Source organism: Agelaius phoeniceus, chromosome 1, assembly GCF_051311805.1.
Source record: "Agelaius phoeniceus isolate bAgePho1 chromosome 1, bAgePho1.hap1, whole genome shotgun sequence".
NCBI lineage: Eukaryota > Metazoa > Chordata > Aves > Passeriformes > Icteridae > Agelaius > Agelaius phoeniceus.
In genome coordinates this window covers 4,933,837-4,956,224 of record NC_135265.1, presented here as the reverse complement: position 1 = coordinate 4,956,224, position 22,388 = coordinate 4,933,837, and the positions used below count along the sequence as shown (strand labels likewise).

The 22,388-nt window shown below is 46.7% G+C and overlaps 1 protein-coding gene across 1 annotated transcript; it reads right to left on the bottom strand.

Moving 5' to 3' along the window:
* Positions 1 to 226: 226 nt before the first annotated feature.
* On the bottom strand, positions 227 to 22,073 carry LOC129128966 (cryptochrome DASH-like). The gene is made up of 14 exons (XM_054646620.2): positions 21,945 to 22,073; positions 21,660 to 21,832; positions 20,462 to 20,555; positions 20,048 to 20,178; positions 18,901 to 19,049; positions 17,908 to 17,996; positions 15,473 to 15,546; positions 13,383 to 13,472; positions 10,568 to 10,647; positions 8,819 to 8,878; positions 7,642 to 7,799; positions 4,822 to 4,941; positions 2,630 to 2,806; positions 227 to 1,135 (listed from the first exon to the last, which is right to left on the bottom strand). The coding sequence occupies exons 1-14, from the start codon at positions 22,008 to 22,010 to the stop codon at positions 1,040 to 1,042; spliced, it is 1,557 nt and encodes a 518-aa protein (XP_054502595.2). The 5' UTR covers positions 22,011 to 22,073; the 3' UTR covers positions 227 to 1,039.
* Positions 22,074 to 22,388: the final 315 nt, after the last annotated feature.

The window sequence follows — 22,388 nt, the reverse complement described above, 5'->3', positions numbered from 1 at the left end:
GGACAGGGATCTGTGCTGTGTGTCAGGAGACACTTATGCCAGAGAGAACAATGCTGTCACTAAAGCTGTTTCACACTATTCCACCCCAAACCACCCTGGCTACATTCCTGCCCTCCTGCCCAGGCCCCCAATACAACAAATGGTAGAATTCTTAATGTGGCCCTGACAGGGCTTATGTTCAAAATCACTTGGTTTTTCTGCTTTTGGCACAACAACTTGCTCATGTATTAAATGTCTGTTTATTTCTCACCCAGACCTGAATCTATCAACCCAGAACATTTAGAGATTTTACAGTATTGCAGTTATTCTTTACAGAACAGGCCCAGTGGATCTCTAGTAGCAATAAATCCAAAACCACGTCCCATCTTTGGTTGTCAAAATGTTCAGATCTGGGCTCCCCTCAGATAACAATGCTCCATGACAGCACAAATATGGCCATCTCCAAATTCCCAAACTCTTCCAGCAAGTACAACATTCTGCATAAAAATAAAATCCTAAAACTGGTTAGGAGTCCATTTTAAACTGTTTTTGATGCTGAGTACAAAACACAACTCTTGGCTATGAACTAAACATTTTTCAGCTTCCAGGATGGTACCAAACCAACAGGTAAGGAAATTTTCAGGATGAACACAGTGCTTCTCCAAAATACTGCAGGAGACACAGTAAAAGAACATCCTCTGCAGTCTCTATCTGTGGAGCTCTGTGGAAATGAGGAAGATAAAATATTCCAGTAGCAAAACTTTTAATTGCACAATGATTGGTGGGTTTAAAACTTTAAGAAATGAAAAATAAGCATAAGAAGTTTCAGTTCTGACTGAAAACACCTGCCACATAAACCACTGGCTCCAGATAGTAAGGAGAGGTGCTAATACACAACCTCCAAATACCCACATCCAGTGAGTGTCCCTGGGAACACCAGACAGGCAGATCCCATGTTATTTTACCATGCCAAACCTGTATCTTTGGCTTGTTCAAGGTGATTAACCATTATCCAGGCACCCTCAGCAGCAAAACCTCCTGCTGAGCACTCCTTCAGCCTTCAGCAAGCATCCTTCTTGCGAGAGAAGTAAAAATCTATCCCTCTGTCCTTGTGCTGTGCTGGTCCCCTCTTGCCCCTGGGATGGGGACTTCCTCCCTGTGGCAAATGACAAGGAACAGCGAGAGATTTACTGATGCTGCAGAGTGGATTTGGTCACAAAGCAGTGCTGACATCCAGGAGAACGTGCACATGGAACTTCTGCCTCCCAAGTTCACTCAAAAAGGCAGGAAGGCCTGACAGGTATTGCTCTAGGCTGGGATTTATGAAACCACGGTTTCTGGTACGGGGAGCTGGGAAAGTTCATCAAAATTGAACTTTTGCCTGATGGAGAAGCTCTTTGGCTTCAAGTTTCATCACTGCCTCAAACTGGTGTCTCACCAAGTGCTCCTGCAGAATCCTTTCTCTCGTCCCAGGAGGTTACTAATCCAGGCTCTTCAACAGCATGGGTGAAGCAGAAGGCTTTGCTTCCACAAAACTTTCCGCTCATGGCAAAGGAATCTGGCCTAAAAATTTGGTACTGCACCTTGGGATTAAAACCTGAAATGGGGGCATGCTTCATTCTTCACTGACTTGGTGCAGTACCTAACTCTGAGCCTCCACAAAGTATCCTCACTCAGGAGGAGGCAGGGTAGATGCATGGGGGAAAGGCAAAATGCTGAACACTCTTATGATACACAACCATTGGTTACATCCATTTCCTTCCATGCCCACCTCCTCCAAGAACAGCATCCCAGCCAGCAGATGAAAGCCTTGACATGCTGCAGGATCAAGAACTCATTCTGCCCCCATTTTAAAGGGAAGATACACTCAAAAATCAAAGTGCAAGGAACAGTCCCTATATTTACAGGTCTTGCTGACTCCAGTTTGGATGCACTCAAGCAGGAAGTTGGTTGTTTGTACTTCCACCTCCTGAGCAGAAAGGACAGAGAACAGAAAGGACAGAACAACCCAGAGAAACTGGGTTGTTTCTCTTCTGTCCACCTGTATTGGGGGGGTGGTCACACCAGTGGAGGTCCTGGAGAAACCCCATCCCTCTGGAGGGGCTGCCAGGGCATGGAAGGATGCTCAGAAGGACATGCTGTGGCTAAGCCCTGCTGACTATACAAGGGACAGGGAAGCAGCAAAAATTTACATCACAGAATCACAGAATAACGAGGTTGGAAGAGACATCTAAGATCGAGTCCAACCTATGCCCTAACACCTCAGCTAGACTATAGCACCAAGTGCCATGTCCAGTCTTTTTTTAAACACATCCAGAGATGGTGACTCTACCACCTCCCTGGGAAGAGCATTCCAGTACTTTATTATTCTTTTGGTGAAAAATTTCTTCCTAATATCCAACCTATACCTTCCCTGACATAGCCTGAGACTGGGAAGGTACATGTTGGATATTAAGAAAAACTTCACCACAGTGGGTAGGACAGAGAGCTAAATAATCCTGGCTGCATGGTCCCTGCTGCGATGTAATGTGAGCTGGCATTAAAAGAACTTTTTTCCCTTTACACCTGAGAAAGAAGAGCAGAACTCACAGAGACTGATGCAGAGCAGCCCCTGGCCCTCCCACCCCATCCCAGCCCTCCCAGTACTCACAGGCCTCTGGTGGATGTGTCGGCTCCACTCTGGGGCTGTCACCACTGGCTGTGGGTAGGTCTCACCCAGAGTTACTCCTGCCTGGGAGAGAGCAGCACTGCTCAGTGCCCAGGGGGTGTGGATGTCTGCTCCCTTTATGCCCTGCAGTTCTGGCACCCACAGCCTGACATAATCCCCCTGCAAACAGAACCAACAGGACAGGATCCATTCAGTGACAATCTCTAAGTGCTTCCCAGCAAGGCTCTTTCTCAATGGGAAAGAGAGGAGCCAGATTTCCAGGGTTAGCCCCATTTACTAAATCCTCCACCCAGAATTAGTGCCTAAAGAGAGACCTGGATGCTGGAGCTCTTCTCCCATGCTCACACTGCAGGCACAGGAGGGAGGCAGAGGTGCATTTTCAGCACTCTTCATCTGTCCTGTTTAGGACATCCTGAAATGAAGTCACCCCCAAGAAGTTTCCTGTGACTGAAGGAAAATAGGATGGCTAGCTCAGCTGCACACTCTTGTGCTCCTGAATCCCTCCTATTAACTCTACTAGGACCAATTTCTGATTTCTTGTTAAATCCTGCCAGCTACAGTGCCAAAAGGCAACGGCATAGCCTGACACGAAGCTAAGGAACAGTGTGGAAACAGGGAATGCAGTTTGTGAATACTGGCTAAGCACATGGAAAGTATCAGTGCTACAATACCCAATGGGCAGGAAGAATGAGATGTAGAACTTCATGATATTAGAAGGTGTTCCAGGTTGCAAGGCAAGATGTATTCTATCACCATCTGTATGGCAGCTGTCTTTTGTCAGGTGGGCAGTTTGCCTTATCTATTTCTGAGTGATCACAATCACTCCTTCCTCAGGAGGGGACACCTGCTGATAACAGCCATTGAATGTCCCTGCATGGCTGATAAGAACTACAGCATCCCATTGGGAGATGTGAGCCCAGAGGGAGAAGCCAAGCATTCCTACCTGGATATAATCTGGAGATTCTGGAACACCAGCACAGCTTCTCCACTGGATTTCCCAGAGGAACAGCAGCTGCCTCTTCTTCCCCTGGATCTTCAGAGGAAGAGACTGCACCTTTCTACAGGATCCCTGCTCCAGCAGAGCCACCCCTGACACTGCAGGAGGGCTGAGCCACAATTCCAATGGGACTGCTGCCAACAGCCTGACCCACAGGGTGTCAGGTTGGGTTCTGACTCTGTCAGTGTTGTTCTAGTTTACAGCATTGTTTATTTTATCCTTTTATTTTTCTTCCCTATTAAAGAACGGTTATTTCCTGCTCCCATATTTTTTGCCTGAGAGCCCCTTAATTTAAAATTCATTACAATTCAGAGGGGTGGGGAGGGTTTACATTCTCCATTTCAGGGGAGGTTCCTGCCTTCCTGAACAGACTCCTGTCTTTCCAAACCAAGACAAAAGGCTAATTAATTACTTTATTATACTAAAACTATATTACACTGTATCCCACTAACAAGAACTATCACTAACTAAATGGAAAACCTGTGACTCTCTGCCCAAGAGTCCCAACACACACACGGATTCAATTGGTCAATGAATCCAAACAACCATCACCAGAATCCAATCAAGCAATCACCTCAGGTAAACAATCTCCATTCTTGTTAAATCCTGCCAGTTTGTGCCCACTCCATGGGCACAAACACAGGAGTAGCAAATGAGATAAGAATTATTTTTAACATTCTTTTCTCTGCTTCTCTCAGGAAAATCCTGAGAAAGCTAAATCTCTCTCCGTTCAGAGGACATGTGAATACCATAGAAAAGGGCAATTTATCTGCAATTTCAGAGAGGATAGTTTGAGGAGTCACAGGTTTAATCTACTCTTCAGCACCTCTCAAGGAATGGTTCTGTCTCTCAGGTAACTCCTGAGTTCTCCAAGAAGCTGCTCCCTGCTCAGGGAAGCATCTGTGTGATGTTCTGATAGGATAAGGCTGTGACTCAGAAGAAATAGTGATGAAACACTTAACACAGTGACCAGGGAGGGTGTGGGGACATCCCTGGGGACAGCAGCAGGTTGTTAAATTACATTGCCCTGAACACACCGAGGAATCTGCCTGACTGCTGGCCAGGAGACACAAGAACTGGTTTTGTATCCACCCAGCACATTGATCTCCTCTGCTCCCTAAAACACCACATGTCCTTGCCTGCACTCACCCCTGTAAAGCAGCCACACAAGACTTACATTCCCATCGTAATCCAGGCCTTGTTTAATCATGTTAAACTTCCTGTTCTCCCGTGGGTCGTTGCCAATGCCAGCGCTGTATAACCAGTTGCCATAATTGCTGCAAACATCATAATCCACCTTGAGAACAGAGGGAGAAAACTGTCAGAAGAGCTGGGCTAGCCCTTGGTCAATCTTCCCATCCATTCTTTAGCTCAGGGGGACATTTCCTTGAATGGGATTCACTCCAGCCAGACTGGGTTGGTCAGAGCTCCCCCATGCTGGTACAGGCATCTGGCTCAGGAAAGGACCTGCATGGCTGCTTTTTAGCCTGGGATCAGCTTCCCAGACTACTTCAGATCATGATCCTTAGGTCAGAAAACAGATAAAAGTCCAATCAAAGTCTTTCCCAGTATACTTCCTTTTAAAGGAAAATCCTTCTCTTTCTGCCACAATTTGGCAGACTTCAAAGCAGCCATAGCATTTGACTGCTCATATTCCAAAATAAAGTATTCAAATATGAGAAAAAATTTTTTCTGACCAGTTACCCAGACACCACACATTGCCAAATCATCTCTGCTGATCCTACTAGGCAGTTTGGAGAGAAGTCTAACTCAGACTGTGCAGACAAACTACACAGTTTATATGAGGATGCAAACAATACAAACGCTGCAGTTTTTTCCCATTGTCAAGTTATTCCTTCTCTAAACAATAAAAACTCTCAAGGATGCTTATATAAAATGGAGCAGGGCTTTTGAAACAAGCACAATTGAGAGCAGAAGATGATCCCATCTGAGTGCTCTTCAGCTGGGCAGGGTGGCTTAAATCCAACACCAGAAGTTTTCCAGTTGTAGGACAATTCAAACCCTGCTCAGGAGGGGAGTGGAAGTGATAGCAAGGAGGGTTTGGGATCTCTGAGCATTACCAGGGGTGTCTGTGCTGCAAAAGCAGCAGCTGTGACACAGAGCTGGTTCAGTGCTGTTCTCTTATCCCTTTACTGCAGCCACAGCAGTAACCAGGCCACAGCGAGATGTTTCCAAGATCTCAGCCACTCCTTGGAGAGAGGAGCTCAATGCTCCAGGATGACAGAAGGCCCGGGGAATGGGCTCTGTCAAGCTGCCCTTTCTCTGCAGAACCAGCGAGTGCTGGGGTCAGGGTGAGCAGCAGCCAGATCTGCTCCCTATACACCAGGCTTCCCCTTCCCAGCTCACTTCCTCCAGCTGGTGAGATAAGGAGGGAAGAAAGATGCCATTGGAGGCCTGATTGTGTTTAACATGCAGGAAAGCATGTGTGGGAGGTGAGGGCAAATCCAAGGGGGCCTGGAGGAGGCAGGCTCATTTCCCCCTCAGCCTTGCCCCTTCCTGGCATTCTCTTCTGTTTGTTTCTCTGCCTTTCCTTGGGGCCTGACCCTGGGAATGAAATCACTGAAGTCAGAGCTGAGATATTCTCAGTTCAGGACACCAGTGGTCTCTGGCCTTTCCCCTGGCTCCAGCAGGTTGCAGAGACCTTGTGCCTCAGTTTCCCTACCTGTCTGGTGTGGATGGCACACACAAACATTTGGTGGGCCTTTGCTGGCAGTATTGGAGATAAAACAGGCATTGCTTTCCTTTTTTTTTAGAGGCAAGTGAGACCAGTTTTAGTTCTGTACTGGCCTCTACCCTTCTACAGCCATGTGTTCCCCAGCAAGCTGATGTCTCCTGTGTGCTGCTCTGGGGATGCCACCAGAGTTGTGTGACACAAGATGGGACCAAAGGGCACAAGGATCAGCCTGTGCCACACCAACCTACAGTGGCCACCAGCACCTGGGGTTTCCCTTGGTGAAAGGGTCAGTGCAGTGGGATAAATTCTGCTTCAGCAAGGCTGGAATTCATGTCCTTAGGAATAAATGTAATAATAGAGCAGCATCTTTCTAGTGTGAGACCTTCCAGGTCTTCCTCATCTGTGCAATAGGACATACTTGTGGAAGGCTCTTGCTTTTATCTGGAAAAACATCACAGCATGGAGCTCCCAAACCCCTTTCTGGAGGATCCTGAAGTCCTGCACTGTGTTGTTGTCCAAGCCCACTGCTGCTCACAGCATTGGCATGGGAGAGCACCCAGATTTTCCTCCTGCAGCCAAAGCCATGTCAGAGCCCAGCTCCAAGGAAGTTTAAAAAAAATTACATTCACAAAAAAATCTCTTTTAACTGCAGATGTTGGCAAGGCAACTGGGCTTTCTCTGCCCATCCAGCACTCTGAGTGAGTGGAAAGTTTTCTGATTGCCAGTTGCCTCCTGTATCCCACAGATAAGACCTTTAATGTGAGGCTGATGTGAATATTTGGCCTTTTTCAGTCAGTACCATGAGAATCCATGGGGACTGAGGGCAGAAAAGTGACCCAGCTATTTAACTGAGCTCACACAGCTGCTGATTGATATATGAGAGGAGCTGGTGCTCCAGTTGGCAGGGAGACCTGTAACAGCCCAGAATGAAGAAGGATGCCTCCAGCCAGGGTGGAGCTCTGTGGAAGCTGATCCAGCCATTGTCCCTGCTTGCCTGTGCTTGTCTAGCTGGCTTCCAGTCCACAGCCACCAATGCACAGACACTGTGCCAGCACACACTTCTTTTTGTGTTCTATTTCTGGGCTGCCCTCCTCTTCATCAGCCTCTGGGGTGAGCAAATCAGAGCATTGTTAGCATAATTCATGTTTGAAAGTTTTGGGAAGCTCACACCCTGCAAAAAGTATCAACAGAGTCTTGTATCAGCTTGAAAATTACTGATCATCACCTGTACCCTTTCTTACAAGTCAGGGTTGTCCTCCTGCCTGTCATTAAACTCCAGGCACAGCAAGGGCTCAGTCTTACCAGCAGGTATTCAAACCATTCTGCCCCCATCCTCCAGTCCAGCCCCAGGTCCTTGGTGAGGAAGCTGGCGACGTTCTGCCGCCCTCTGTTCGACATGAAGCCCGTGGCACTCAGCTCCCTCATGTTGGCATCCACAAAAGGAACCCCAGTTTTGCCCTCTGCAGAGACAAAACACAGCACTGGGGTACCATGATGCTTTTGGGCACTCATAAACCAGCCTGTGCTCATGTATTCACAGCCATTTCCAAGACAGTGCCAGCGCACAGCAGCAGGGAGAGATTTCAGTGTGGTTTAGCTGGAGTGAAGCCACTAAGATCCACTGGAAATTAAATTGGATATCATACTGAAAATGAAGCTGGGGAGAAGTTTTGGCAAGAAGAAAAAAAGAAAGTACAGAAAAATCTCAGGCTGGAAAAACAATCAGGTGAGTTGCAGGAAATTTTGCAGAGTAAAATAAATACGCAGACAATAATGAGATGGGCCAAGAACAGAAAGATTCTTGACTAACAGAGGGATGTAGTGGACAAATCCCCCAGGGTTAGTACTGAAAAGCAGAGTTTGTCTGTTGTTAAGGAAAAGGTTTACTGTGCCTGAATGATTTATTTGATCCTGTGTGTAAATGGGTACACGTGGCATTAACACGAGAAAAGATCCAGAGGTGTATCCTGCACTGATTCTAATACTTTCATCTGTTTGTCCCTCCAAGTTTTGAGATATTATGCTTGCTATTCATGTTACAACAACAAAGTTGTACCAGCTCAAGAAAAGGCTGTGGGATTTAAAAAGATGATTTAGATTTAAGTCTAAATCTGTTTTAACCTTGTAACCAAAAGCAAACAGAACCAAACATAGAAGGCATGGCAATCTAATATTGATAAGAAGGGCTGGTCAGCCTCTGTGTGACTAAACACAAGGGGCCAGCAGGTCACAAACACTCCCTCCTGGGCAGGAAAATCTACCTGCAGTGCACCTCACAAAGCAGGGTAACCCTGTGGGCTGCTCAGTCTGGGAAGGGAGGCCACACACATTCATACCCTGGTGATGCCAGTTTAAATGCCAGCCCTGACCATGCTGGCAGCTCCCCTACAGAGACCTGAGTCAGGGTTAGGGCACCGTGAGCCCCAACAGACAGCTGGAGAACAAAACACAGCCAGCCAAACCTGTGGCTCCTACTGACCTTTCCAACAGCTGAAGAGCTGAAGGTCCTTTTTCCAGGGGATCTCTTTACTTTGAAGCCCTGTGGAGGAAAATAATGACCTGCTGATGAAGAAATACTGACACAGGCAGTTACTCAGACCACAACACAGCCAGGGGAGCTTGGCTGACACAAGGAGTGAGGGTGAAGCACAGCCTGTCTGTGCCATCACAAACAAACCTGCACAGGTTTAGAGATGATCCATTCCTCCCCTTAAGTGTTGCAAAGGGGTGTCTTTTGCACACAGAGGGTGCTCAAGCCCTAATGGACACTGTTTATTTGTTTTGCTGATGTTTGCTTTTTTTTCCCCTTTTTAATTAAAAATGACTCAGACCTCACAAGTAGAGATGTGCTCTGGCTTATGCTGGTATTTTCTTTTTCAGCTTTACTCCAGGACAAAGTTAATGTGAAATCTGTTTCTGCAGTAGGTACTAAACCTAGAATTACCTGGCAGAAGCCTCAGGTAACACTTTGCCCCTGCAAATGGGATAGGAACAGATGAGGGGGGAAATTTCATGTTTGCAGGATGCAGTGGCAATTACAGCCTTCTGTGCAATGGAGCAGAGGCAGCAGGGACAACACAGCTCTAGCTACAGACATTCCTGATCAGGCCCACCACTGGCACCCAATGCCATCAGAACAGCCACACAGGCCTGGCAGATGTGACACAGACCCTGAGGGAGACGTGTCCCTCTGCAGCCACAGCTGGATGCCAGGCAGGCTGCCCTGGAGCACCTAAGCCAGTGCTGCATCCCCTGCAGAGCAGCTCACCCAGCACAGGCATCACCTGCAGGGTCTCCTGACACATGGACTGGGTATTGTTGTTGCACTGAGTGCTCAGATCCCATTTCACATGCACACTCCTGTCACTGGGGCTGGAGCCAGATCTTATTCTGATTTCTATGTGGTGCAGTATCTGGTTTCTTGGGATTCACTCTTCTGGGTCAGTTCCTGCTCTGTCCCAGGTCCTCTGGAGGACTCAGGCAAGCCTGAAGCCTGGATTCTGCTGAAAGGTGGAATGTCTCTGGAAACAGCATCTTCACTCTCCTTGTGCTGCTGTTTCCCACAGAAAATAATACTGTCAATAATACTCCCTGCACCTAATCAGATTTGGGGATCAGTGTCCAGCACCGTGGTGCTGAGGCATTTCTGTGCTAACAGAGAGCTCCCAGCAGCATCCCAGGGTGGTGACACAAGCACCATGAGAAGAACATTTGTACAACTTAATGCCAACAGTTACTGTATTTGTTGGGAATGCCCCAACGAAGGCAGGAATGATGAATCTGACTCCATGTTCTCAGAAGGCTAATTTATTATTCTATAATACTATATTATATTAAAGAATGCTATACTAACTATACTAAAGGATACAGAAAAGATACTTACAGAAGGTTAAAAGATAATAATGAAAACTCCTGACTCTTTCCAGAGTCTCAACACAGTTTAGCCCAAATTGGCCAGAGAGTCAAAACAACTCCCACCAGAATCCAATGGAACAATCACCTGTGGGTGAACAACCTCCAAACACATTCCACATGAGCACAACACAGGAGAAGCAAATGAGATAAGAATTGTTTTCCTTTTCTCTGAGGCTTCTCAGCTTCCCAGGAGAAAAATCCTGGGCAAAGGGATTTTTTCAGAGAATGTGAATGCTACAAACAGCCTCTTCTCTTACTTTCCCTGTGGTTAAGAGAGTACCTTTCCCCCCTAAATGTGGTGATGCATACACACCTCTTAATGAGAAAATCCTTCTGCCATACTTCAGGGCCACAAACCGAAAGTAATCCCTCCACAGCAGTTCAAACAGGACCCTGAAACACAAAGCCATCTCATTATTTCACTGTGGCTCAGATATGATAACTGAACAAGGATTTTGCTTCCATACAACCCACCATTAACACTGTGAGGTTTGTTCACAATGAGGGTATCGTAACAGGACGACCCCTGTGGTAGGGAGAAACGATGAGGAGGACTCCATCTTATCAGAAGGCTAATTAATTACTTTATTGTACTATATTGTTCTATATTATATTACACTATATTACATCTAAACTGAACCTGCCAAGCACTCAACTCTGCTCACACTGCACAGAATCTCGTGACTGTCACCGACAGTCCCGACCCACACACACACACCTGGCCCTGATAGGCCAAGGAACAAAACACCATCAGTGTGGGTAAACAATCTCCATATTGCATTCTGTTTTGGCACAACACAGGCACAGCAAATGAGATAAGAATTGTGTTTTTCTTTTCTCTGAGGTTCAGAGAATGTGAAACCCAGAAATATTCTTGGAAGAATTGTGCCTTACTTTTCTCTGTGAAGAGAAATGTGGCAACACGAGGGATTTCAGGGATCTTCCCGGTGACACCAGATCTTTATCCAAGCCTGCTTGCCTGGCTTACAGGGAAAACAAACTCTGCATGAATCACTTGGGAAGCTTTCCTTAGCTCAGGTGCAGGAGCAGAGTTTCAGGAAACATGTTCCTCCTCCATCCCTGCTGGGGTGTAATTCTCCCCAGAGCAGGGCGAGGGCCTGATTGAGCTTCACACTTCCACAGGAACGAGCACATCAGCACATTCCTGAGAGCTTTGTGTTGATCTTTTTGTGTTGATTTAAGCAATTACCTTGGCAAGGGACTCTAGGACACCTTTCAAAACTGGTTTACAGTGCTCAAGCCCATTAGATCAGGTGCTAGGCCCATGGAAAAAAAGGACAGTTTTATATAACATCTTTTATATAAAAAGAGCTTCTTATAAAATGATGGCACATCAGCCTCAGAAACCTGCTTCAGCCCTATGCCATATGGGAAGCTCTCTGCTCAGCTGATTTTTAGGCTGACAAGATCCTTCTGGATAATCTGGTTACAGAACAGAATCACAGAATTAGGGAATCAGTTAGGGTGGAAAAGACCTCTGAGACCATCCAGGCCCATCTCTGACCAAACACCATGGTGTCAACCAGACCATGGCACCAAGTCCAGTCTTTCCTTAAATACCTTCAGGGACAGTGACTCCACCACCTCCCTGGGAAATCCACTCCCAAATCTAATCATCCTTTCAGACAAGAAATTCCTCCTAATGTCCAACCTGAACAGGACACTGTCCAAATCCTAAAAAACAGTGTCATAACACTGAGGTTCAACGTGCAGCCACTATGACTTCATTATACAAATGACTTCCTGGGAGCTTGACAGCTTCATTTTTGTAATTACTGAACACTTTAAAATGCTAAAATCACCATGGCATGCCAGCTGCAAGCAGGCAGGCTGACTGTAAGATGGAAAACAGGAGTATGTTCATCTATTGAAATCTTTCCTCTCTGAACTGCCTTTGAAGTAAAAAAAAACCAAAAAATACACACGTCATGGGTGTTGATATTTTATCTGTCAATTTGAATTTTAATGAAACTGAGCATTGTGGCCAGAAAGGTTGGCAGTGTTCTGCCTGTTCTTCACCAACCACTGTGCTGTTTGACATGTTGCAAATGTAACAAACCAAAATGAATATTTAGTTCTAGAGTTTGCACAGATATTATGGTTTGGGATTTTTCCCATCCAGGTCTAGTGTTAGGCCAGGCTCTACCATGACCCTGTTTCTCTACCAGAGCTCCAGGTTCTGATTCACAGTGTCTGGGCAGAGCTGAACAAGTTCAAGGCCAGCACAGGGATGGATAAACAGAGAGGTGAGGAAGAGCATGGGTGACAGGATGGTGTTGTTGTTCTATTTCTCTAGAGTCCTATAATGATATTCTCAGACTTCTAAAGTCCATACCTCTTTGGTGCATTCTCATGGCTGCAGATCTTCACTGACTCCTTCTGCATGCTGTTCTCTCTCAAGTCAGGGCTCCTCCAAGGCTCTCCCTGACTAGCCAACCCGCCCTCTTTTATCCCAGTTATCTCCATTGGTCACAGCTGCAGCCCATCAAGGGCAACCAGGACCTCTGGGGCAAAGCCTCTAGACAGATATTTAAATACATTTCCTCTACTATAGGATGGGGTGCATTAAACCCAGTTCCCAGTGCCCTCTTCCCCCTGCTCTGATTTGGTGGTCATGGCCAGGTAGCTGAGCAAACACAGGGCCACTTGCTGGACTTGTGGCCATGGGACCTTCAAACACCATGAGATTTGAATGAGTCACACAGTCACTGAGACCTCTGGGCTCATATCCTCAGTCTGAGAAACCCTTTGGCTTTTATTTGTAAACTATTCCTCCTTCTCATTTAGCCCATAAGAACACAGAGATGGATGGTGCTGATTTGCTGAGATTGTTTTCAAAAATCATGAGCCAAGATTTCCCAGCAATAATAATGACAACTGGCATTCATAATCTTTACTTACAAAGTGCCTAAAGCCCCTGGGTGTTGAAGATAGACTAATAAATCTGTACTGAAAGAGAACTGCAGTGCAACCCAGAGGAACCAGCCAGCAGGCAGAGGAAAAACAAACATTCATTACAAAGAGAGTTAACAAATCACTCTCCTGTGCATGAAATACCAGGTTCCTTTTCAGAGAAAATGAGGCTTGCTGATGGTGCAAAGACATACCAGTATGTGCTCTGATTTGCTGTTCTCTCTCTCTCATACTTCTGGATCTGCTCATAGATGTATCGAGGTGAGATGCAGCCCAGTGCCAGCCTGAAAGCAGAGGAATGATGTCTGAATGCCACACAGGACTGACAGCTTGATGTCAGCTCAGAGGGAGGAGAGGGGCAGTTTTGTGTCTAAAGTTGTTGTCTAAAAATTTTCTTCAGCTTGCAGTGCTGCCCCGATTTCCTAAATGGCTTTAGTCAAGTTGTAACTTCCTGCAACTCTTCAAGAGAGAGAATTCCCTTCCAAGAATCAAGATCTGTCGCAGACATCTTTCATGAAAAATCCTTTCTTAGGATTTTTCTTTGTGAGAAGCTGCAGTTTCAGCAACCAAAAGTAAACAATGGTTATCTGCTGCTGTGGAATGCAACAGGTAGACCTGTGATTGGTCTCCTGTGGATGTTGGGATTTCCTGACCACTCATGGCAGAGCTGGCTCTTGCTCTGTCTGAGACACAGATCTTTGTTATTCATTCTTGTCTATTCTTAGCTTAGCTAGCTTCTGAAGAAACCTTTTCCTTTCTATTTCTTTTTATTATAGTCTTAATGTAACATATATCATAAAATAATAAATCAAGCCTTCTGATCATGGAGTCAACATTCTCATCTCTTCTTCATCCTGAAAACCCTTGTGACCGCGGTCACAAAGATCCTCTCCTTCCTGGAGTATGACTGTTACAGGAGTCTCCAAGCTATGGAGATAAATCATTTCAAGCTATGGAGATAAATCATTTTACTCAAGTTTGACAAGTTTTGTCTAATGATTTAACAAACCCAATGACACACCCAGAAAAGAATCTCAAATTTCAACCCTGCATCACATGTTCTACCTGCCCTTTTACCACAAACTTCCCTATGCCCAGGGCTCCTTTTCCTGCAGAACCTCAGTGGCTCATTTGAGCAACCACAGAAGGTTAAGTGACTGCTGCAAACCTGAGCCCTGGCAGGAAAACTAGGGAATCAAACCCTCCTCTGGCATTTCAACCCACTGGGCTTCTTCCATTTGTTCCAAATCAGAGCTGTTGCAAGGCAGGAAAGAACTTGCACACTCCAACCCCATCATACAGGGTGATCAAGAACAGCTTTTACCTTGCTTTTCCTAGAAATGCATTTTACTGCCATTTCCACTACAGCTTGTGGAAACACTGGATGTTCTAATCAATTGTGGAAAACAGAAAGAAAGACTTTGAAGAGTTTTCCCTTAATTGCTGACCAGCTCTAAAGGCCAGCATGAGATGGGAATGACTGGCTGCAACCTGAACTGTTCTGATTTTGATTATGTGACAGAGGAACATTTTGGGGCAGGCAGATCAGAACTGTTTGCTCTGAGCAAATGGCCAGCTTGGAAAAACTCAAGTGGAGGCCACAAATAACAAAATTCCACAGAGCCAGCAGTCCTGGGATCCCAAAGTGCCACCAGATGGAGCCATCCACTGCAACCATCACAGCACAAAGCTCGCTGGAAACAAAATCCCAACCTGTAACAGCCTCTGAAATTTGGTTCTCATTGCAATTCTGTTGGGAGAATCCAGATGCTCTCAGTTTAGGCTGAACTGGGCTCTGCTGCTGCTTCAATTCCAGTCTGGAATTAACTCTGCCTCTTCCAGCACCAGGGACTAAAGTCCCTAATTAAAAATCAAATATTTACCCACACAAAAGATCCTTTCCTACAGGAATAACCAGAAGTGTCTCTTCACCCTGCAGAATGGCAGAGAGGTGGGGTGACCTGCCCCAAACTATTCAGGAAACCAGAATTAGGCTGAAGCTGTGCTGCCTCCCTGCCTTTCCTTTCCCACACAAAGCAGCACCAAGCCAAAGGCAAATGGTGAGTCCCTCCTGCTCCCTGTCCACGCTGTGCTCCCAGCACAGTTCTGCCTCACTGCAGCAGCTCCAGGGAACTGCAGCCTCAGAGCTGCTCTAGCACCATAAAAAGGACCAAAGGAACCACACCTAGACCCCTACCCATGCCCAGCAGCGCTCAGCAGACAGGTAACATCTGTTTGGGATGGAAACAGAAAAGGCTTTCCCAGTCTCAACAAAAATCTTTACCACGGTGCGAATTTTGTGGAGTAATCCATTCCCACCAGCCCATTCCGAGTCTCCTTGTAAGAAGCAACCAGATTCTGTGAGAGCAAAAGAACAAAAGATTTCAATACTTTACAAGCAACCTGCTTGTAAATGTTCTTTCCTTCTGCAGCCAGAGCAATCTGGCAGGGCTGGGCTCCCTCTCATGGCTGCCTGCAAGGATTGCACAGCTGCCAAATCCTGCCCCCAGCACACAGGCAGGAATCAGGCCAGCAATCTTCATTACAGCTCTGGGGGTGTGCCACAAGCCGTGCTCCCTGCTTCAGCCTACAGCACCTTTCTATCCACCAGCACTGGGCACCTGGCTGTGCTGCTCCCTGCCCATCCCCATGTGATTCTGGATCAGAAACCCACTGAAAAGCACCAGTAGAACTGGGAGCCTTGTGGCTGCTTGTTTGGGGGTTCTAGAACCAGTGTGACTGTTAGTGTTAAAATAAAGTTTTTATTTTTTGTGTTTTCTACCTTATATACTCTTAATAAAGTGTAATTTTAAGTCATTAACTACATTGCAATAATTTATTATATTTACTGGTGCAAAACAATTAGTGTTAATATAATTAGTAAAAGTTTTACAAAAATTTAATAAACCACGTATACACATCTACTTATACATGTACTCTAGCTTACAAAAATTTTTATGTATCTTTTCTAGTCTAGTCTCATGCTAACAACCTTGTCTTCTTCTTTGCTATAGATACACTCAAAAATCATCAATTGTTATTTCTTCTATTAACTCAACTTTACTTACAAACCAACTATGAAACCCCTCCATATGTGACAGCCCCCAGCACTCAGCTGCAGGAACCCTGACCACTGTTGTTTCTGTGTTTCACATTTACAGCAGGAGGCAGATCTTCCATGTTCTGAGCATTCCATGGACAATGCAGAGGACACAGGGAAGACTAACCTCTCCTTGATCACCTTCACTGCACAGGTTATAATTGCTAAAGGGCTGTTGTAGCTCAATATTTGCATTACAAAAAAAAGAAGGAACAGGTTTTCCAGCTCTGATTACATTAATGCTTGACCAAGAGTAAAAGCTACCCACACTTGTACTCATTTTGGTTGGGATGGAGTTAATTTTCTCCATTGCAGCTAATCTGGGGTTGTTTTGGATTTGTGCTGAAAACAGTGCAGAGAGCACACCAATGTTTTCCTTTCTGCTGAGCAGAGCTCCCACAGCCTCAAGGCCTTTTCTGCTTCTCTCACCACCCCACCCTGAGTAGGCTGGGGGTGCACAAGGATTTGGAAGAGGACACAGCTGGGACAGCCAACCCCAGCTGACCCAAGGGCTATTCTAGACCATATGATGTCATGCTCAGCATATAAAGCTGGAAGTTAGGATGTTTGGAGTGATGCCATTTGTCTTCCCAAGTAACTGTGATGGAGCCCTGCTTTCCTGGGGATGGCTGAACACCTGCCCAGTGGTGGGAAGAATGAAATGAACCCTTACCTTGTTTTGCCTGTGCACACAGCTTTTGCTTTCCCTATTAAACGGTCTTTAACTCAACACGTGACTTTTCTCACTTTAATCCTTCTGAATCTCTCCTCCATCTCACTGGCAGGAACTGAGGGAGCAGCTGCTGTGGGGCTGAGATGCTTTATGGGGTCAAACCAGGACAATGCTCCCCAAAAGCAAAGGAATGCAGGAATTTGGGAAACACAGCTGAAAGGATGTCCTGGGGGCTGTCCCACACCACACTTTCAACCCATCTCAGCTAGAGAGGTTCTCCCACCTTTATCCAGAAAACTGCTTGGGTCTGATGCTGCTGGAAATCAACATGTCTACCTTTGAATTCAGACATGGCAAATTCAAGACAGTTCCTCAAACTAGACCAGAAAGAAGTTCAAAAACTGTCTGACAAAATGCAGTCAGCAGGAGCTCCACTCCACCAAAGCAAGGAAACAAATAGTAGCTGTCATGATTGGCTGCAAGATTTCAAACCAGAAACCTCCTACTATTTATAACTGCAGGCAGAACTTGGGTCAGCTGTTCCTCACCCCAGTTGCAATTCCAGCCCTTCAGGCCACTTTTCACTCCTCCAAAACAGAGGAACTACATTGCTGATGATGTGGAACATGAGCATAGAAGGAGTAAATCAAGGTAAAGCAGCTAAAAGATTTTGTCCCAAGTCCCAGAAGTGAATGGAAAAAAATACTTCAGAGAGATGGCCAGTAAACTAGGTTCCTAAGTTTTTGGTTACATTCCCCACTCTCAGATGACTCCTTTTTGGTCTTGTTTGTCTCTCTGAAAAACTGAAATAATGCTAATTCCCTCCTTTGTCAAGTTTTATATGGGAGCTAAGGAAATATTATTAGGAAGTGAAATTGCAGCCTCACCCACTTGCACAGCCATGTGTACAAGGGGGAGGATGTAGGCAAGGAAATGTAAGAGTTACCGTGTCCCAAAAATAATATTGCAGCCTCATTAAAGCCTGGGTCTCTCCTCCACTGCAGGGGAAGGCTGTTCTGGGATCAGTCACAGGATCTGCCACAGAAAACACCAACACCTTGTTACCCTCTGGGAAAGCATCTCAAAGGCAGGGAGCTTAAAATCTAGGGATGCTCAGCAGTGGGGATGTCTGCTTTGAGGGCATAAAAGATTGTGTGGTTTTCCTTTAAAATAAGGTCATATCAAACATATTAAAAATCACTAAGGATGTTTTCTACCCATGTGCAGGGTAGGAAATTCCCACACAGGGATTTCACCTGTGTTTGCAGAGTGGGTGAACTGAGACAGTTTGAAGGGCAACCACTGCCTCTGTGTTTTGGTTCTCAGCAAGAGACATATCACAGAATCACAGAATGGTTTGGGTTGGAAGGGTCATTGAAGATCAGATCCAGCCTCCTGCCATGGACAGGGACACCTTCCACTATCCCAGGGTGCTCCAAGCCCTGTTCAGCCTGGCCTTGAACCCTTCCAGGGATGGCACTTCCACAGATTCTCTGGGAACCTGTGCCAGGGCCTCACCACCCTCAGAAGGAAGAATTTCTTCCTCACATCTAATCTAAACCTACTCTCTTTTAATTTGAAGACAAATATCTGCCCATTCCTGCAACTAAAGACAGATGCTTCTACAGCACCTCCCAGGCTGAAAGGGCCATGATAATCCAATCATCCTTAGGGACTACATTTCATGTATCTCTCAGGGACTAGTTGCCTCTGCATTTTTACAAAAAGATATTTTTTCTGTGACAGGGTATAATATGCACTGCAAGATGTTTGGTTTAGGTACCTGATTCAGCCTGGCTGAACATCTGGGAATCTGCAGCAGCAGGAAATTATTCACTTTATAAACCACATTTTTCAAAACAGACCGAAGCAGGATATTTTAAAGAACAGAATCTAATCAGGATTTCAATAGAACAACTTCCAAATTAAGTTTCCTCACCCTTCTGCCCGAAATCCTCCATTGTAGGGATGCTCCCTTCTTGCAGCCCTGGAGCCAGGGGCTTCAGCAGATCCGGCATCCGCAGGGTTGGCCGGACCCTGGCCCCGGATTCCAGCGCTTTTCTGAAGTGGGTGTAGACATCAGGCAACCTGCAGAGATGGGAGCAGCCAGGTCACTGCCCCGGCCCCTCCCCACACCACACAGCCCCTCCTCGGGAGCAGGAGCAGCATTCCAGGCTGTCCTCTCACCTTTGTGATGCCCCCCTTGAACACTGCCAGGCACAACAGGGGCAGAGGCCCCCGGGGATAACAGTCACCCATTTCTTTCTGCTTCTGATGCAAATTGTGCCTTTTCAATTTAAGGTGTGCCCTGGGGGGGAAATCCATGAGAGCCAGATATATCTCACCTAACTTCTGATTAACACAGCTGATGTCAGTGTAAAAATCTACATCCTCCTGGTGCCTCAAAGGAGAAAAACAGGCATTTTCATGGCCTGACTTGCCTGCCCTTATTACATGTATTTTCTACAGAATACCATGAATCACTCAACTCCATCAACCACACTTCAGGTGACTACTGAGGGAGCAGTGAAGAGTACACACACATCGAGGAGGGGCTGGAAGTCAATCATCTCTTAGGTTCCTTCCAACCCAAACCATTTATTGGTTCTATAAAGTTGCTTCAGGTGAAGTTTAGATTGGATATTAGGAAAAGTTTCTTCACAGAAACTTTTCCTAAAGTTTTCCTGACCACAGAAAGGGTGGTGAGGCTGGAACAAGCTGTCCAGGGAAGTGGTGAAGTCACTGTCCCTGGAGGATTTAAAAGATGTGCAAATGTGGCATTGAAGGATATGGTTTACTGGTGGGGTTGGCTTAGTTAATGGTTTGATCTGATGATCTTAGAGGTCTTTTCCAGCCCCTTAATGAATGGTCACACACCTTTCATGCATACAGAAGCATACATCCTACAGGTGCAGAGGGCTGAATGTGCTGCTTCCCCTTTGTGTGCCTGAGCACAACAGCACTGCTCCATAAAAACAGAAATAGATGGACTAATAGATCCTTTCCCTGGGGGACCAGAGGACTGGGAGCCCTCCAGAGTGAGAAACACAAGGGACAGTGAGGGGTGATAGCACAGAGCAGCCCACCTGTCAATAGGCCTGAAGGGAAGGTCATCCCGGTGATACAGCGTGGAGCCCCAAAACGTCTGAACCTTCACCCCATGCTGCCCACACACCTGGCACAGCCCCTTCTCCACATCCAGCTCCTCCTGAGTGGCCTAGGGAGAACAAAAGAGTGAGGCCAGGGCTGCACTAATGCAGCTCCCACGTGCACAAAGACCCTGGTCCCTGGTCTCGCCCTCCTCATGCTTCTCCACGTTACCTTCCTCCCTCTGCCCCATCGAGGACTCCCACTCAGGGAATCCCCATCCCAGGAACTACCCAAGGTTAACAACACCACAGCCAAGAAACACACAGGATCTGCATCACCACTTGGTCGTGGAAGAAACCTTCAGAGCATGATTTTATCTTTTAACTGTGTCACTGGAGTATTTCCCTTACCTCTTCATGGAAAACCACAGCAGTGACAGAGCCCAGCTGAGTAATCAGATCACAGACCACATCTTCCGGCTTCCCCTTCCTCACAACCAGGGTACTAAAATACAAAATACTGGCCTGAAGTAGGTTTGATGTTATTGTTATTTATGTGCACAAGAGGCCATCATCCCAGCCCAGGCAGGCACTCGTGTCCCAGTTTTCTATGGAGCACAAACAGTGTGTGGGGGCAGACAGACAGGATTTGACCAGCCTGCATTTTTTAGGAGCCCCTGAACAGAGTTTGTAAGCCTCTGGGGCTTTGTTTGTGTCAAACACATTTCTGCCACTCTGGATGCCTCAGAAAGGATGACTGGGCACAAAGCCAGGCTGTTACCTAAAAGTGAATCTGTTTATCCTCACACACTAAAGAGATTCAAGGGCTGGCTGATCCACCTTGTCCAAGTTTCTCAGAGAAGTTGTCCCATCCTTGGAAATATTCAAGGTAAGACTGAACAGGGCTCTGAACCTGATCTGGTTGAAGATGTCCCCTGCTCAGTGCAGGGGGATTGGACTGGACAGCCCTTAAAGTTCCCTTCCAACCCAAACTATTCTATGACTCCATGATATTTTGCTCTGCAAAGCCAGATATTATCTGGTAGTGGATTCTTCAGGCCCTGGTCTACCCCAACTATGGTTCTAAAGGCATCATAAACAAGGATATCCGAGTCTAGAGCCTGAGTTTAGCAGGATAGGGCATAAGAAAATGTAACTCCCCATTCTCAGAAGCCAGGCTCCATGCTGGTCTGTCTCAAGCCAACTCCCAGGGAAAGCTCCCCAGGGACAAGGAAAGGCTCCTGGCCACAGTGGCTACTGTAACTGCCCTCATCTCAAAATTCTGCTGTTTGTGTTTCCCACTCTCAGCACTCTGGGCAAAGCACTCAGGGCTGACACTCATCACCTCAGGGGTACCTGAGAAAGCCAAACCCACGTGGCACAGAGCCCGGATGGCTCTTTGTCCCCCTGCAGGTGACCACAGCAGGGGCTACACACGGGACCCTGCTGTACCTAACAGAAGGGCTGTGGCTCTCTGAAATAGCTCTGAAATCAGCCACCACCCGAGCCCAGAGCACATGATCCGAGTCACAGCACAGGTATGTATGTGTTGAATTAGAATAGGAGAAGAGAAATGTACGTGGTATTTGCACGGTGCTTTCTCAACTACCTTCCTTTTTTCTTTAGAGTTTCCCTCAGATCCTTCACACTTTCCAGCAAAAACCTGAGCCTGTGGGGCCCCGTCTTGGGCCAGCTGTAGCAGTGGGTGCCCAGGTAGTGCCGCGGGTCGAAGCAGTAGAGCGGAAGCACAAAATCTGCGTTCTGCTGAGCCCAGTGCAGCACCTGCAAACACAGAGCGGGCCGTGAGAGCTGCCGGGGCGGGATGCGGGACAATCCCTGCCCATCCTGCCCGAAACACCGGGACTGGCGCTACAGAAACCCCGGCGCTCCCTACCTGGTTGTCGTGGGCGCGCAGGTCGCAGCGCAGCAGGCAGATGGCCGTGCCCGCTGTCCCCGACATGGTCCCTCCGTGCGGCCTCTCCCTCCTCACCCGGGCCGGCTCCGTGCCCCTCCGCCCGGCCCCTCATCCCGCCCCGCCGGGGAGGAGCCGTCCTGCTCCGCATCCCCGTGTCCGCCCCCAGCGCATCCCGAGGAACGGGCGCGTCCCGTCCCGCATCCCTGCAGGGCAGCGCGGCCGCGGCGAGCTCGCTTCCCTCGGTCCCTGTGCTCAGCACATGTATTTTCACATATATATGAAAATATGTATGTGAATACATATTTCCATATATATTCACATATATATATATATTCATATATATATGTATATATCGTAATATATATGATATATATGATATATATAATATATGTTATATATAATATATTATATATATTATATATA